This window comes from Polyergus mexicanus, unplaced genomic scaffold, assembly GCF_030449975.1.
Source record: "Polyergus mexicanus isolate NDT 795.1 unplaced genomic scaffold, iyPolMexi1.0 SCAF_12, whole genome shotgun sequence".
Lineage (NCBI taxonomy): Eukaryota > Metazoa > Arthropoda > Insecta > Hymenoptera > Formicidae > Polyergus > Polyergus mexicanus.
In genome coordinates, this window is record NW_027223332.1 from 1589474 (window position 1) to 1607012 (window position 17539).

Below are 17539 nucleotides of genomic sequence, written 5' to 3' on the forward strand. Positions count from 1 at the left end.
TTCGGCTCCGGTAAGTCGCGAAAGGATCCCCTTCCCGTGCCAATTGCTTGTGTAAACTTTCATCGAGTTCCTAGCACGATTGCTCGTAGTCGCGTGCTGCTCGGACGACGAATCGATCTTGCCGCGGTACTTAAAGTCAAACAAGCTTGTACAGATATGTAAATCGCGTTACGCTCTCGAAGTCTTGCCCAGCTAGTCGATTAATTTGATGTATTTTAATTCCATTGCCGGTCTCGAGTCTGTTCGTAATTGCTCACCAAAGGGCAGTCTATCGAGCGAGAACTATCTTTTAATCGATCGGATAATTTTATGGATAGAGGGAGCAGAAATGTCTACATGTAGAATCATTTCACGGCCAATCTATCCTGTAGAAATTCTCATAAAAACATAAATTATGCATCTATGAAGGACTACCTTGCACATGATCTGATATTATGCAAAAAATATTTGATTAATAGACTTGTTAAAAGCTTGTACATATAAGCGAATTAAATAAAATTAAACAAGATGCGCAGAGTAATCTAAAATCTAAAGTGCATCAAATATATTCTTAATAAATCATAATAAATCAAAATTTATTTGGATGAGATGATGTAGTCGATGGAGAAAATTGTCAGAAAGTAATTTATTTGACGCAAAAGAAAAAATCTTTTATAATACGTTCGATATATTTATATCGACATTTTGCAACGCAAAGAACAATCCATCAGATAAGTAATCTTCTAAACGCATCAAATCGGTGACGTTTCCATTCCGCTACCCGCTATGATGAAGCGCTGCCAAAACTTTTCCGACACGCGCATTTGTAAAATGAAGACAGTCCCCCTCCTGTTGAAATTCATCACGCGTGAAAGAGCGGCGCGCAGAAGTCATCGGCAGCAGCTCTCTCGTGTCCTATTAAAATTCGTCAAATTCGCTTCGCGGGCAATTAAAGCTGCGGCGGCCAGCCGTGTCAAATAAATCAGGGATCAATAAATTAGCGGGCGGTTAAAGCTCGGGGGCTGTGACTTTATCTGCGCGGTGGCATCGCGCTGCGCTGCATCACGTACAGCCCGACCCGACCCGGGAAGGCAGAAACGGAAGCTGGCCCCAATAAAACACTTGCCGCCCAACGCTCTTACGTTTACGTCTGCGTTTGCGCCCGTTCCTCCGTACTCTAATCTGCATTTTAAATGTCGACGCCCCCCTACAGATAACGTCGCTCACACCGGGACCGAAACCCGCCGTCCTCACCACCACCGGCCGACGAAATAGCTCTCTTTCTCTATCTCTTCCTTTCTCCTCGTCTCTCGTCAGTAGCCACTTCGTTCTCCGACTCCGCCGGATGCGTTGCCACCGGATACCTCGCGAGTACATTCTCGCGCCCGCCGCGAAGATAAAAGTACCTGCCAGGATGAGCTACGGAGATCCCTTTCGTATACCGTCAGCTATGCTGAGAGCCTGTCCGCGAACATTCGCGCCACAGACGACTTCATTGTTCGTCATACTTTTCGGAGTTCCGCCTTTCCGCGTGCGGGGATATCGGCCCAGTTTGCGGCTCGTCGGCGAATTCTTTTTGTTTCAGGGGTAACGAGCTGTGCGGCGGCTTTCCTCATCCAGCTTGAAAGCTGGTTTATGGATCGTTTGGAGCTTTTCTTTATGGCGCGACTGGGAACCTTAATATATATTTTTGAATGTGTCTTTGTTATCTTGCGATAATCAGCTATGGGAAAAAAGTACTAAGAAAGATAATTACGAGAATCCCGGCATCTTGTGAAATATAAAATTTAATATCGATATTTTTATTTATATCTATTTATTATTATTTTTTAAAGAATTTCTTAAACTTTATTATGCGTATGTTAAGAAGCTTCTATCTTGTCTCCGTAAAAATACCTTTTTTGCGCGCGCGTCGTCTGCGTTAAGTATAGATATTCGGGAGATCATCTGGCATCTGTATCGTCGTGGAGATCAACGGAAATGAGGCGTCGCAGCTTCGTCGACGACATAAATTCCATCGTTGGCAACTCAGGCTGAAGCAACGCTCGATTTTACGATCCCTTCTAGAATTCAATGGAATAAGAGTTACGACGTACTGAATATATCGTGAAAAGATCGGTATCGTAGCGATGCAGAAAGAAATGAATCAGGGACATTCAACCCCCTTGGTTAAATGACCGAATATGATCGCTCGAAGCAAAAAGCTCTTACTACTTTTCCTTCCCTTCGATTGTGCAATTGTTTCCATTCGTGTCGGTTTCGTAAACGCGGGAAGAAGGCGACGAAAAACGCTGCTGGCTGCTTTATAGTTACAGCCTTGGTAAAAGTTTTCCGAAGTTCGAAGACTCGTTGTGCCAACTTCTTTCTTCAAACTTATTCGCCTGTTGATTTTTTAATCAAATGATTTGCAACCATGTTTCTTATAACGCAAACTTTGTTTCTTGCGACAAAAAGTAAATATTGATCAAATTTGGTAAATAACATATTATAATAAACATTTTATAATAATTATTGATTAAATTGATTAATAATTGAATATAATTACTAATCAAAAAAATTTTATAAAAAGATAAATGCTCTTTTAACGCTCATAGTGTTTCTCGAGAAAAGGAAAAAGCGCTAGAAAGACCTTTATGTAATCTTACGAATTGTTCATATAGAAGAGTATAAATACGATGGAGAGGAAAGAGGGGGATGGCACACGCCGGTGGGGTTGCCATTCCCGAGCAAAGTGCCAGTAAAGTCAAAGGGACAACGTCACATCCTTTCTAGCGGGATATTCCTCTCTGTCTTCCCCTACGGTGACTTTTGCAGACACTGTCATCATACGCGCATACAATGGCTTTTTGCGAGCGACTGCGTGAATCGTGAAAAAGTAAGACAGCCGTGCGGAAGAACCCTTTGTCTTTGGGGTACATTCGGGGTACTTTCGAGGGGGGTCGGCTAGAAGGAGAAAGGTCCACGCTTCGCCAGCCATTCTTCCTTCACTTACTAAGAATGAATGCGGGCCTTTTGTTTTACGTTCAAGGAAAAAATATTACTTTTCTTGGAGCCTTTTCTTTTACTGTGAAAAAAAAATTGCATTTTTAGTTATTTAATATATGTATACATATATGTAATAGTATCTTTATTTTCAAGTAATTATCTAACGCTTTTTTGTGCTCTCAACTGAAAACATTAAAAAATTTCGCAATATTAGAAAAGATTTATTAACTATTATTACAAGTGTTTCTTTTATAACTTTCAAATAGTTTTTAAATTTCTAAATTATTCGTAATTAAATTAAACATTGTTATCTGAAATTACATTTCTCGTTATTTTAAAGCGCAAACTGACAATAAGATATGGCGCTATGCAACAACACGCATCAAATGTGCAGTCTTTTGGCGTTCCATTCTCTCACCTAGTTGTAAACCAACAAAGCTGCAAGTGGCACAATGGCGTCGCCGCACACGGAGGAGGCACTTATATGGCAGACTAGAACAAAGTAGCGTGACACTTCCAGTAACAGAAGCGTCATCGGACAGAGATACGTCGGAATGTCGGTATGCTGGCGCGCTGTCTATCTGTCCTCGGCAGACAATACGAGATCGGAGGACAGACGTGGCCGAACCGCGCCCCTTTCATGTACCACTGATTGATACCCTCGGTGGTCCTGTCCGACGTGGGGATGCGACGATAATGTCGCCCTCGTTGCCAGTCTCGCGTACCGTCACATTATCAACGCCAGACCCGAAATATACCGATTAACTGAGCGCTCGATGCTCGACATTACCGAAAATGTCGAATCGCGCGTTCGTCGTTTCGACGGGTGCCGAAGAATAGATACGCTTGAAGGATGAAGACATGCACCCTTCGTGTCATCGTGTCATATGAGCTCACGTTTTGCATATTACCAGATCAATGAATCGCTCTTAGCGCCATGATATTATGTATATATATAATCTAATCTATATTAATATATATAAAAAAATTCATAATGAAAAAAAATCATTCATTCTCGAACATCTTTACATATGCTCGTATCGACTTGTTTGTTTTATTAATCCTTTGAATATTTTTGAATAAATCAAGCTTTTTTAAATAAAAAAATTTTACATATTTTACATATTTTTATATAAAAAAAATTTAATAAATAAATAGTGCACACAGATACACGTAGGTATACATTTTTTCAACACTTTTTTCTTAGTACAAGACTTTTTTAAAGTGAGAATATTTTCTTGAAATTATGAAATTTTGAAAAAAAGCCATTTTTGGATGTATTATACATGATGAAACTTTTGCGATACGGCGCGTTTCTTTATTTTATGCACGTAAGTGCGCAACAACTTGGTCACAGGATATACTGAAGCGGTAGCGTTATTTCCGCCCGTCGAACGTCGTCGTCGGGCGATGATCAGTATTACCGTGCTCTCGGTTTGAACTTGTGACAAATGTCGTTTCCTTCGTATCGAATCAGTGTGAGCAGTGACGTTTCAAAGGACTTATCCCAGCGGCATTAAAAGATCGGACCCGCGCGAATACCCGCCATTGCGGAGTTATCCGCCGCATCCGTCGGTTCTTGTTAGAGTGACATTCGCGAGAGACGATCAAAGGCGGCATTCCTCGCAAGCAAGAATCTGCGGAATTGCTTCCCAGACGCAAGCCATGCGTGACGATTTGGCGAGGAAATTAGCGGGTCGTTGCCTACGCGGCTCCTTGTCATCAGTGTCGTATCACGGGCATTGCCTGAATTCGCGTGAGTGCCATTTTAATCGCGCACAAAGCACCGTTTATAACGCGAATTACATCGGGGAGATGTAACAAGACTTATCTATGCACGCACTGACGTAGGAATTCCAATCAATAATTGTGGATTTAAACAGGTTTATGCAACGTTTGCAATATTAAACTTTTAGCGATATAGTAAAACACAAACTCTTATTTAGATTACTTAAATTATTTCATATAATACCAAATTCTTTTTAAACAGATTATGCGAGCTATTATATCTGTGCATATTTATTTTACATATATTTATTTCATATGCATGTTCATATTATTTCTTCGTCTATTTCAGGAATTATTTCTGTTCTCTCTAGTTCTATTGTCGAGTGTATGATTTTCGTTTTAAAAAGCTCAGCAATCACTTTTGAAGATTTTGATGTTCTAAGAAGGTTATTGTTACTGAAATCAATATGATAGAGATCGAATTTTATTCTAAAATGTATAAAAATATTGAATAAAAAAAATTATAATATTATAGATATTTGATGCATTGAATTATTTTTATTAACTATTAATATATATGATTATATAACATCTGTAAAATGTAATTTCTAAAATATGTAACATTTTTATCTCTCTGACTTCAATGTAGCTTTTTGAAAATATTACATATAATAAATATAATATCAATTGATCATAAAAGATTAAACTTACCGTGAAAAACTATCGATTAACGAGCAAATCAAATAACCGCGAATGTTGACACCTTTTTGCATAGCTTTCATAACTTGTGATATGTGCTGTCGAAGATAAATTATTCTGTTTATATCCATTATTTCTTCGTTTTTCGCAATTTCCCCAATATCGGCGCAACCGTTTTCAATTATATAAACATCGGGTAGTATGTAATTGTTATCCAACCACTCTAATAATTTGCCGAATGCCAACATTGTAATCTGCGATCAAATCATGTAATTGTAAAAAAATTATCTTTATGCATAATATATATGGTCCGTTATTTTTCGTAATAATCCATAGCTTTTTACCTCAGTGCATGTATTACATATACTTTCGCTTTCTGAAAGAAATGCAATATCAGCGTCATGTTTGAAAGATACTTCTCCTTTCCATATTTCTTCTGCGCGAATCTTAAATTCTCTCCAAAAATTAATTCCGAGGAAATCGGCGGAATCCTTGATAAGTTGTACTTCTTTGTCCGTGAAATAAGGCAGTCGCGAACGAGAGAATCCTTGAAAGAGACTTTTGAAGTCTATTCGATTTCTCATCAGTTTCGAATAGTCGCCGCTTTTGCTGAAAATTGGATGGGTGAGCCAGCCATTGTACCATTCGAGGCCTCTTCTCTGTCCGTAAATATCGGCTTGTGAATCATCATTTTGCAGTTCCATCCACGTATAAAATTGAATAATTCCAACTTTTCCTATCGCCGATTGCAAAAAATCGCATTTTTTATACATTGCAAAAAGAGCTTTTAGATTCGAATAAAAAAAAGTTTGCAACTCGAATGCTTATAGCTCGGATAACAAGTCTTGCCGTTATTATACATGTTGGTGATACATACCATTTTGTGACTGGCGAAAATTTTCATTATACATATTATACACTTTTGCGTGGGCTAATAGCATATAATGACCGCAAAGATAATCTGCAATGCCAGATTGATTAATTGCCGCTATACGTGTATTGTGGTCAGAATAAGCCATCAAATTCACCTCGTTTATGGTAACCCAAAATTTCACCTAAAAGCCGAGTTAGAATGAGCGTGTAAAAAGAAGCGATATACATGTAAAAAATTTAGAAAATATGTTAGAAAATTTTCTATAATTTTCTACAATTTTTATGTCATATATGTAAAAAATTGCACACTTGTTTTCAAAGTTACAAAATTTTGAGTGAAATACAAAGTGTGAAATCAAGTTTTCTTCCCTTTTTGTATTTACTATATGTACCCTATCTCCAAAGGCGTCAAATATTATTCTGGCATAATCCTGGAACCATTTTACTAGCATAGGATTCGTACATCCTCCCAAAAGTTGTAAATTGAGCGGTAAATCCCAATCAAATATGGTAACCATAGGCGTCATACCATTCGCTATAATTTCATTAATAACAGTATTATAGTGTTGTATAGCATCCTCGTTAATGAAGTTCGTGAAGCCATGCGGCAAAATTCTTGTCCATGACAAGGACATTTTAAACATTTTAGACTGCAAATGAATAAAACTTCTTACAAAGACGATACCAAAGTATCTTTATGTCATAATATCCTTGCGGGCAAACTCACATTAATGCTTTTTGCAAACAAAATGTCCTCTTTGTAATGCAAGTTAAAATTTGTATATCTTGTAACATTATTCATGATACATTCTGATTTTTCACGTATCATACAACGCAATTCTCTTTCATCTGTAATGACATCGTTTCATCTTCTTTAGCATTACTTTGTTTTGTAACAAAAAATAATAATAAAAATATTTATAACATTTGACATTTTTTTTGGCATACTGCATATTTTAAATACGCGACTCTCTCTCTCTCTCTCTCTCTTTCTCTCAAAATAAAAAAGTAAATTGTTAAATAATTGAATATTTTTTTTGATTCTCTCACATTCTCTTTCTTTTATGTAAAAACATTCATTCTCTTTTATTTAAAGATATTTATTTTGACATTGATCTAATATCTGATATTATTCTGATTTCTTTATGAATCTTTATTTTTATTACTTACTATGCATAACAGGCGCTGCAACACCAAACAAGAAATCTTCCGGAAATGTATTACGAGCCAAAAGATTAGCTAGATAGATTTGTTCTTGAGAAAACTTAAATGTTACATCTCTCTTCGATAATGTATATGATATATGTTTCTGGGTAAAATAAATTATTATTGTGCCATAAAATTTTAAATAAATTATAAACGTATTCAGATCAATCGAAAACCACATTTTCTGCGATTTTATTCACAAGAGAAAAACACTGTAAAACGAAACCTGCTCTTTTATTTGACGCATATAATACATAATATATATAAGAAATAATGACAGCTTTGCAGTTTTATGATAGATATACGGCCGTAAAGTTTTACGTAATATTAAATTGTTGAGTAAATATCCATTCTTAATTATACCATTGAAAATGAAGGCAATTATGGCAACCGATAACGGTTGCAATTATAATACGAATGATAAAACTTAGATAGTATCAGCAATATATGTGAGTATATTTTTTTTTAAATAGAAACTTTTATTTAATAATGTTAAATATATTAACTGTCAGTGTCATATATTGAAAAATATAATTGATTTCTAAATATATAATTAATTATTTTCCTCTGTAAAGATCGCTTATTGCATAATCTTTAAAACTGCCTGCAAATGTTTAAGATAATAAATTACTTTGCCCTCCAATCCATATTGCTATGAGAATCTGCATAATTATTTCCTGTGATCCAAAGTTCAGGTAACGAATAATCATTATGCAAACAATGCTATAAGTTTGATAATCCTTATGATGTATTCTAAAATTTACATTACTAAAATTGCCAATAATGCGTATTACGAAATATCAAATGTATTTTAATGTTTCCAACAAGTAAATTTTTTCTTTTATTATAATAAAATAATTTATTTTAATAATAATATGAGAGAAAATATATTTATATATAAGGAATGTACCTTAATTTCCTTTACGCCAGCGTAATGACGATTATCTGCATCCTTATCGAATAACGTGGCATCGATGTTATCTCAAAAATCTTCCACAAAAGTTAATAATTGATTCCCAAAAAATCGATAGATTCTTTAATTTGCTCGATTTGTGAAGACGAGGAAGTTGGTAAGCGTGAGACTGGAAAATATTCTCCATATTGCTATTGCAATCTATTACGATTTTCAGATAATCACTAGTTTGACTGAATATACGTGAGCCAATTGTAAAATTTACACGCCTTTTTTGCGGTAGCTATATCGAATTTCGATTAATTTCTGTTCAGGTACAAATTATGTGTAATAATTGAGTATTCTTAATTTTCCTGTAATTGATTAACATTTATAATAATGTTAATTATGTAAATAGAATAAATAAATCGAGGAAAATAATAATATGTTTCAAATAAAAGATACTAATTTTAAGTTTAATAATAATTTCTCGCTAATTACCTTTTCGTATATTATATTCTTGATGATATAATTTGTACATTTTAGCATGAGCCAATAATACGTGATGCCCGCCCAAACAATCAGCGATACCTGACATGTTCATAACCGGGATGTCAGTTCCACTATATCCATATCGGCACATCTTAACGGGATCATTTATGGTAGCCCAATATTTTACCTAAAATTATATCCTCTTTATAGATAAAGTTTGTTTTATTTAAATTTAATATAGTTTTATTTAAAGTTAATATATATAAGCGCAATAGATTACCCTATCTCCAAAAGACATAAAAACAATTTTGGAAATTTACAAAGACACCCACCATAACAAGATTTGTCCAATCATCCAGCTTTCTAAGTAATATAGCATGTCTCCATCAAATAATGAAATCATCGACGTGATATTATTAATAAGCATTTTATTAATTATTTTATTGTAAAATAATATACCGCTTTAATGGACGTAATTATCGCAAACACTTGGTAAAATTCTAGATATCCAAGATAACGAGCAATTTGGAAAGTAATCGAGCATGATTAAAAAAGAAAGAGAAAAAAGATTATTGTTGTTAAACTGTCATATAAATGCAAACCAAAGCTATTATGTATCTAAATAAAAGATATAGCTAAGTTATCATAAAATTATAAATAGATTTAATAATACTTTAATTATTGAATTACCTTAAAACTGTTTGCTAGCTGTGGATATCGTTTGCATATATAATAAAAATCGCTAGAAATATCGCCATTAGTTCGATCTAAAATTAAGTTTAAATTTGAATGTGTCATATAATCCCATACGGATTCGTCTTTATCTACAATATATAATTTTAATTTATTAAATATATATATATATATATATAAAGTAAATTATTTAGTAATAATAAAAAAATAAGATAAAATAATTCTATTTTTATAATTTGTCAGATCAACATTAAAATTACATTCGATTCTTAGCATAGTAATGGAAACTCTAAACTTTTCTGAAAATTTAATTAATAATTCAATAATTGAGAACTTTATTCAATTCATTCATGTCATAGTCGTTACATTCCATGCGCACACTGGTATGCCGAAGTATGTAGTTATCCCGAAACAGAAATTGTTTGGAAATTTATTACTGGCAAGAAAATTTGCATATTTTATTTCAGCTGGAGAGAAATGATATTCAAATATCATATTCGGTGTATTATTCGACATGATATAAATTTATGAAATATGGTGCTAATTCAATAATATGGTGGTAATTCATAATCACACTCAGAATCATAAAAAACTGAAGAGAAAACAAGAAGCATTGCTAAAAATTTGGAGTGTCGCAAAGAGAAATATAAGTGCATTGTAAATAATACAATGTCATAACAAAAATATAATATATAAAAACTGATTTAATATTTATTTAATAACTATCTTAAAATGTTGAATGCTTGAAATGTAGACAAGTATTCTACTAAGTAAAAATGCAAAAATATATATTGCGTAGATCTAATTTGGTATATCGCACAAATTATTATTGATATACATATAATTACATAATATTCTGAAGGCCAAGTCTGACACATATGCGAGTAGAGGATAAGTGAAGCAGTACTTTGGTCATATAGTCAATGGCTCTTACGCGTATATTTCCTTCTTAATATAAAAATACACATTTTAAAAAGTAAATATATAATTTTAAATGTGTATAATATTAAGTTATACATAACGTATTGAAAATAATAATACATAGTGTCCTATTCTTAATAATATTTTGATCCAGTATTACTGTATTGGTTTATTATAACATCAGATATTAAAGAATGTTAAATCTTATTTTATCTTCGATATTATGGGTAATAAGTATATATTGCTGTAGTTTTTCTTGCCACACAATATTATATTTGAAAAACATTTGCCTTTCTTTACGCGTCATTACATTCGACTGTTACAGTTCAGTGAACATCTTTTGCCATCGACCATTTCCCACTTTCGTAGTATTGATCTTACTAACGATCTTCCCTAAAATTATGAAGAGAAATTTATTATTGCAATCTTTCTTCTTTGTTTGAATATTTATGAAATTATTACATTTGTACCGTATATTTTCCATGAATGTAAACGCTTTACAGAAACTGACAGTATTAGAAAATTAAATAATTTATTAACTGTAAAAATGCTTCGGCTACAAGTTAAAAGTACGATGTTTCTAAAAGACCCATGGGAAAAGAATTTCATATATAAAAAATAAATAATATATATATATATATATTTTTTTTTAATAAATATGTTTGAGGGTGCATAAAATACATTGATTTATCAATCGGTCAATATATCAGACAGAAATACAATGATATCTTTTGCGAGGTATAGCAAAACAACGAAGAACTTTCTTCGATCGTTGATAGCGTGTCTCGATCTCATTAATGGTCTTTATGTTTCTCGATTTACCCAGAGTGACATTAAATGATTTCTTCAGAACGGATGATGCAATGTATGGATGTATCTATATTGCAAATCATTAATGAAATGTATATTTAATTGATTTTCGTTAAACGATGAATGTTTAAACGTAAACGATTTTTTTTTACCCACATATTATAATATTTATAATAATCAAGTCACACTTTTCTAATATATCTACGATTTATGAAGCCACTTTACACACGAATATGGCAAAAATATGGTAGACAGAATAATGCAGGATGCCCAGCCATCTCGTAGTACATAGCTGTATCTCATACATCACCATCTGAAGCATCCGGTATTACTCTCTCATATGCTGTGAGCACGCAATATCCTGCCATGTTACATCTAAGTAAATACTATCGAATGCTTTTGCGAGTCGGAAGATTAAAGACCGAAGCCGATCGAAGGCAATCACTCGTACGAAGGCAATTACTCGAAATTACATTAACTCATACAGCACAAAACATTGCAGTAACATTACAGCAGCTTTGTGCTGTACGGGAAGCAATTTCTTGAGATTAAATTAATAGGATCCGTCAGAAATATGTAATTAAAATATATAATTAAAATATGTAATTAATCATATGTATATATATGTATACCAATTCAAATGTTATCGCATAATTTTTTTTGTAATATACATAAAAAAATCATTTATTAAATAAGTTTTTAATCTCTTAATATTCTCTATAAGTACTTTTATATATATATAGCTAATTAATTATTTTTATTTGATGTAAAACTTTCCATTGTAAAATAGAAAGGATATTGGCACATAACAAAATATATTAATTACTTATTCCGTCGTAAAACAAAGCTTACGTGATAATGCAATGGTCCTGGTCCTTTGATATCTTCCTTTCTTTCACGAGGAGCGTAACATATCACGCCATTCTTTACATTCTTTGATATGTCTCCGCTGAGATTGTAGTGTGCTGGACCTATGCACTCATAGTAATAATAAAAAAGCTTTCCTAACAATTTCTTTATTTCATTTACTTTACTTTATACCTGGTACATGGAAATCGCTTTCTAATGTCATCGGAAACCGACAGGCGCGTGAACCGAAGGATGGGATTAATTCTGGGCAAAGAAAATCGCATCTATCACGATTAGCCTTGAAGGCTAATAAAGCTTCGTAAGCACCTGGATCTGGCACATCATCCTATGAAATTTAAACGAGTATAAGCTTTAATCCATAGGAAATTAATACAGATATATTATTTTATTACATTACGATCTTTACGAGATCAAAAATCATTTAAATTTTTATAATCTTAGGTACGTTTAAATTCTGCTCGATAAAATTAAAAGATTGGGAAATAATAAGAGAGAGAAAAACTCCGCTTTTCTTTATAATTTAATTATCTAGGGTGGACGCCGATTCGACACAAATCTAAGCGCCGATGTTTCCGGCAATCCACAATTCGCATTACAGAGACAGAGACACCAAGCAGGGATTGGCTCGAATTTCCGGCTCAGCGAGCCGGAAGTGATTTCTCCGGGTAACATCGGCCACGCGCCTCTACATGGAAATGACCTGCAGAGCACAGCAAAATGTCATTTCCGGTGTACAGTCACTACTCTTCCCTACGTTATGTAAATACAGCTTCCTCGGATTGGTACGCCACTTATCGTGCCGCTGTTATTATTGACAAAAAACATCCAACGAAAGGAGAGATATTCATTGATATCACTTACAATTATTGCGAAATAATTTAATCATTTAGTAAAGAACTAACACGACTAGTCAACCACATTAGTTTACCAACACGTTACATGTAGTCGCATCGAACTGCGCTCGCAATTTTGCACCATTTCAATTGTTTAGGTCAGACGCCAGCTAATCGAACCTACACGAACTCGTCGAATACAGCGGAATCAGCAGCAAGTCGTTCGGTACTGACGGTTCCATCCTGGTCTATCTACCGGCTGCGGCATCGAATCTCGTCCAGGCGCTCTCGATTAACGGCCAGATTGGATCCTAGCCCCGAATCGCCCCGGGTACAGATGCATCGGTCCGATCCACTGCCATTAATTTCGTCTCCGAGTCTCCTGATTACCTTGCGCTTCCAGGATTACTCGGGTCTACCGAGCCCACGGATTCCTGAGCGAGCTGAAAGAATCTCCGGACGTCCGGTCTGACCGCAGACTTATCGTAACTACTAGTTCAAGTTTCTCGCCGTCTTGTTAATGTTGCACAAATAATTTCGACTACTCGATTCATATCAGCGATCTCTCTCTCTCTCTCTCTCTCTCTCTCTCTCTCATCATACACTAATTTGTTTTACATTAAATATATATCGTATAAAAAATGTATTAATATATTTTTTATACTTATTTTAATACTACTTATATTAATCTTTTTTTTGGTCTTCTATAATAATTTCATATTATATCATTTAAATAAAAAATATAATTGATCTCTTATTCTTGTGCGAATAATATTCTAAATATGAATTTGTTCGCACGAGAAAATAGAACTTTTTAATAATCGAAAATTATTGATATTTTTTAATTTGGAAAAATAAGAGTTACTTTATATTTTATAGCTAATACATTTATAAACTAATATTTAACTTAATGTTTTACATGTTTTTTATAGTTTTCAGAATTTTCTCATAATATATTTATACTAAATATGATATCTATTAATTAATATCTTGTCTGAAATGACACAGAAAATTATTACGATTTGGATAAGAAAAAAAAAATATTATATATAAAATTCTTTTATAACATACTCGAATTTTTGGAAATCTATCCACTCTTGATTTAAAGACTGCGTGATATACCGAACTCTTTTCCTCCTCTGTTACTTTGCGTTCATCAATTAATGTACATTCATCATCGTCGCTTAACGATGTCAGTGTTTTGTAAAATTTTAAGTAATCAAACATTTTCTCATATTTATTCTGAAAACGCTTCGCAGATTCAAAACTCAAATTTCCAACTTCTGTGTGGTAATCCGCAGGTCCTGCAATGCAAACTCATGCAGTTTATTATTATTTATGATATGAGTATTAAAATTCATTTATATAATATATACACATACACACACGTACCTGGTGTCGTCGCATCAACGATTCTCTTGAAACGAGCATTGAAAGTGCCGAAAGGTGCGTGTAAAATAGAACCGTAACATGTCTGTCGAACAGTGTTTTCGTATTCTCCAGGTCCAGGTGTATCCGATTTAAAATTCTGTTCGAATCTCTAAAATAAAGAAATAAGTTACATTTTTGTATAATTATTGAAAAACACACACGAAGAAATAAAAAAATGTACCTTTGCTGCTCGATTGAAAGATGAAGGCCTAGTCATACGTCGGTCACACTTATATGGAATACGTTTGTATTTATGAAACACTCTTTTTGATAGGTCGTAATGATTCGGAGCCGGAAAGTTCTTTATGGAAAAACAGATTTTCATGAGACGATTCACAGGAAGTATAAAGACAGTTTCCCGGCTCGAAGTTTTCGCGAAAGAACCGGCGACTGCGCGAAAGTTACAAAGCATGTTCTTAAAATTACTTGGCGTAATTTTTGTTGGTACAAAGCTTCCAAGAAACGCGGCTGCTTAGCGGCGGCTCTTTTCGCTTCCCTAGTTCTCTCATTGTGAATTTGGGCGGGACTTTTCTTTGTCTCGTGTTCGTAGTCCCCAGGACCCGGAGTCACGGAAGTCCGTTCGTCATCTCTACCCTTCATTCTGCTCCAAAAGTTTCCTTTGTACTTCAGAGTAGTAAAGTTTGTCTCCTACGGTATAAATGATGGTTCGCGAGATTTTTTATAAAGCAGAAGCCACGGCATCTTCATACCCCTCGAGGAATATCGTAAAAATCGATTGGTTTGTGCTCGATGACCGAATTTTTCTTAAACACGCCCTGTTCATCGTAGTCGTATCCGCCGACGTCACGTTTCGAAGGAATAAGCAGACCTGTTGTATACATAAGCAGCCGCGGAGGACGGACGAGCCATAGCTATAAATATAATAAATAGGTACGATAAATATTGTTATGATTGAAAATAGAGATATTTAATTGTGTATATGAAACTGTGAGTAGATTCAATCATTTGTACATATAAAAAGAATATATATTTTTTTTTAACCAAAATTTTTTAAACAAAAAAACTAATTTATTATATAATTTTGTAACATATGCAGCATTATATACATATTAATAATCTAATTTAAAATTTTTTATGCTTTTTAAGAGAGAGAGAGAGAGAGGGAAAGAGAGAAGAACTTTATTGATGATTGATATATCTTTCTTAACGTACGAATGTTGACTAAACCAATAACAATCTTTATTCCTTCTCGATATCTATTGTTGTAAAGGAATGCCTCCTACATCGCATGACATACCAAGTATACAGGGTGGTCCGTAATTCGTGGTACAATCGACTGATTCTTCAGGAAAAAATAAGTCGAAGTTGCAGAATAAAATTTTTAAATTTCATTTTTATAACTTAAAAATTTTTCTTTTTAGGGAATTTTCAAATGGAAATATCATGTCTCATTTTAATTTACATATCCTATGTTAAAGTGTGCATTAGACAACGTAAACAGAAAAGTAAATAATGATCAGGTGCACGCGTACTCAACTAATATTTAAAGTCAATTTTATCAAGAACAAAGAACAATTTTGACTAATTTTTTTCATTAACAATCAGTCTCTTGTCGGTCGTATCATGGATTACGGACCACTCTATACAAACAAAGACAAGATTTCTTTTTCTCTCTCTCTCTCTCTCTCTCTTACACTTACAATGTAGTTTTATTTATTAAATATCTATTAAGTGATCACATGTTAAATATTGAAAAAGAGAAATAGATACATATGTTGACACGTATATTATCTACATATACATATTTGAAATGTAAACTGAAACACAAGGAAAGGAAATTCTATTGACGAAATATTTTATACTTTGCCTGCAGGACCACGCCAAGTGCCCGGGTGAGATCTTATTTTTCGAGATGTTTTTTTAAACAAATCATCCGGCAAAGTGTACTCTGTTGGACCTGGTCCCTCATACATCTTTTCTTTAATTCTAACATCGGTGTAATCGATACTAACGCCACCCTGTAAATTATTAAATCTCATAGAATAGAATATATACGTTCTTGCCGATATCGAGTAGAAAAATTGCGAATAAATGAGGCATGAATAGGAAAAATTCACGTTCTGGTATATGTTTCCGTGATGCCTCTATATTGTAACAGCCAGGACCTGGAAACTTATGCGCGTCTTTTGGTATGCCGAGTGTCTGCCTGCTCGCTCCGCTCAAAAATGGATAAGCATTGTCTACAGAACACACAGTCGCATAATACAATATAAAAGCGTATACAACGCGAGCGAATGCAAACTTTAAGATTATTGTACATTTTATAAGTTACCTGGATCTCGAGTTGGCTTTGATAGATCCGATATGTCATAAATCCCTGGACCCATTCGAGCAGAAGTCGACGTGGCTCGTTTTACGAATCTTTCCGTTCTATCAAACGCCATGTGTCGGCTTTTGCATACACGATTGAAAAAAAAAGAGATCTTGTGAAAGTACACGTAACTTATAACCTAAGCGTAAAAATAAATATAAATGTTTTCTTAAAAATACATCGTAACCGCGTGGGACAAAAAACAACTTAGAATCAAATTTTTTTTTTGCTAATAATATCTATCGTTGCATCTACGTAACATGTTAAATTAATTAGAAAAAGATTTCATTTTTATTTTAGATATAAATCTCCATTTAATTTAGAAATAATATAAAAAATAATAATATAAAACATATTTTTATTCTTTTAATCATTGAAAGTATAGAAAAAGATTAAAAATAAATTAAAAAAAAAAACTTACTTTATTTAAACTCTCTCTTAGGCATTCTTAAATATATTTAACATTTTATTAAAAAGTTTTAATAAAACATTAAGCTTTTTTTTCTATTTTGCATTTTAACAGAATCTCTCTCGAGAGTGTGACTCGATGTTTTATTATAATCAAATTATTTTCATGGCATTAATAATTTTTCTTAAAAAAATAGGTTTTAATAAAACGTATTAAGTATTTTTTCTCTATTCTATATTTTAATAGAATCTCTCTCGAGAGTATGACTTAATGATTTATTATACTTTTAAATTATTTTAATGGCGTATTAATATTTTTTCATTAAAAGAGTAGATTTTAATCAAACATATTATGTTCTTCTTTCCATTCTGTATTTTCATAGAATC

General features: G+C 33.4%; 2 protein-coding genes and 1 pseudogene across 3 annotated transcripts; all 3 read right to left on the reverse strand.

Annotated features, from left to right (window-relative positions):
* Positions 1–5015: 5015 nt before the first annotated feature.
* LOC138938243 (myrosinase 1-like) lies at positions 5016–7675 on the reverse strand. 2 transcript variants are annotated; one of them, XM_070305083.1, is made up of 7 exons: positions 7435–7675; positions 6992–7113; positions 6657–6914; positions 6269–6446; positions 5736–6127; positions 5404–5645; positions 5016–5130 (listed from the first exon to the last, which is right to left on the reverse strand). In XM_070305083.1, exons 1-7 carry the CDS (start codon positions 7649–7651, stop codon positions 5016–5018), a joined length of 1524 nt encoding a protein of 507 aa, XP_070161184.1. In that variant the 5' UTR covers positions 7652–7675. The 2 variants fall into 2 exon arrangements, with proteins under 2 accessions (XP_070161184.1, XP_070161183.1); XM_070305082.1 differs by having other exon boundaries at positions 5016–5148.
* A 422-nt stretch (positions 7676–8097) lies between these two features.
* LOC138938351 (myrosinase 1-like) lies at positions 8098–9398 on the reverse strand (annotated as a pseudogene).
* Positions 9399–10787: 1389 nt separating this feature from the next.
* Positions 10788–15012, reverse strand: LOC138938352 (sperm-tail PG-rich repeat-containing protein 2). Its single transcript, XM_070305269.1, has 8 exons — positions 14839–15012; positions 14594–14713; positions 14374–14521; positions 14053–14285; positions 12320–12473; positions 12131–12249; positions 11291–11345; positions 10788–10861 (listed from the first exon to the last, which is right to left on the reverse strand). The coding sequence occupies exons 1-8, from the start codon at positions 15010–15012 to the stop codon at positions 10788–10790; spliced, it is 1077 nt and encodes a 358-aa protein (XP_070161370.1).
* Between the last annotated feature and the right edge of the window lie 2527 nt (positions 15013–17539).

Excerpts from the sequence above, each read along its gene's own strand:
- LOC138938243 (XM_070305082.1), bottom strand. The coding sequence starts at position 7,651 with ATGTGGTTTTCGATTGATCTGAATACGTTTATAATTTATTTAAAATTT. Across the intron at positions 7,114-7,434 it reads TGCAGCGCCTGTTATGCATA|ATGAAAGAGAATTGCGTTGT; the intron begins GTAAGTAATAAA and ends ATGTCATTACAG. Across the intron at positions 6,915-6,991 it reads TGTTTGCAAAAAGCATTAAT|TCTAAAATGTTTAAAATGTC; the intron begins GTGAGTTTGCCC and ends ATTCATTTGCAG.
- LOC138938352 (XM_070305269.1), bottom strand. The coding sequence starts at position 15,012 with ATGAAGGGTAGAGATGACGAACGGACTTCCGTGACTCCGGGTCCTGGG. Across the intron at positions 11,346-12,130 it reads CAGGACCATTGCATTATCAC|ATACATCCATACATTGCATC; the intron begins GTAAGCTTTGTT and ends TTTGCAATATAG. Across the intron at positions 10,862-11,290 it reads ATCATTTAATGTCACTCTGG|GGAAGATCGTTAGTAAGATC; the intron begins GTAAATCGAGAA and ends TCATAATTTTAG.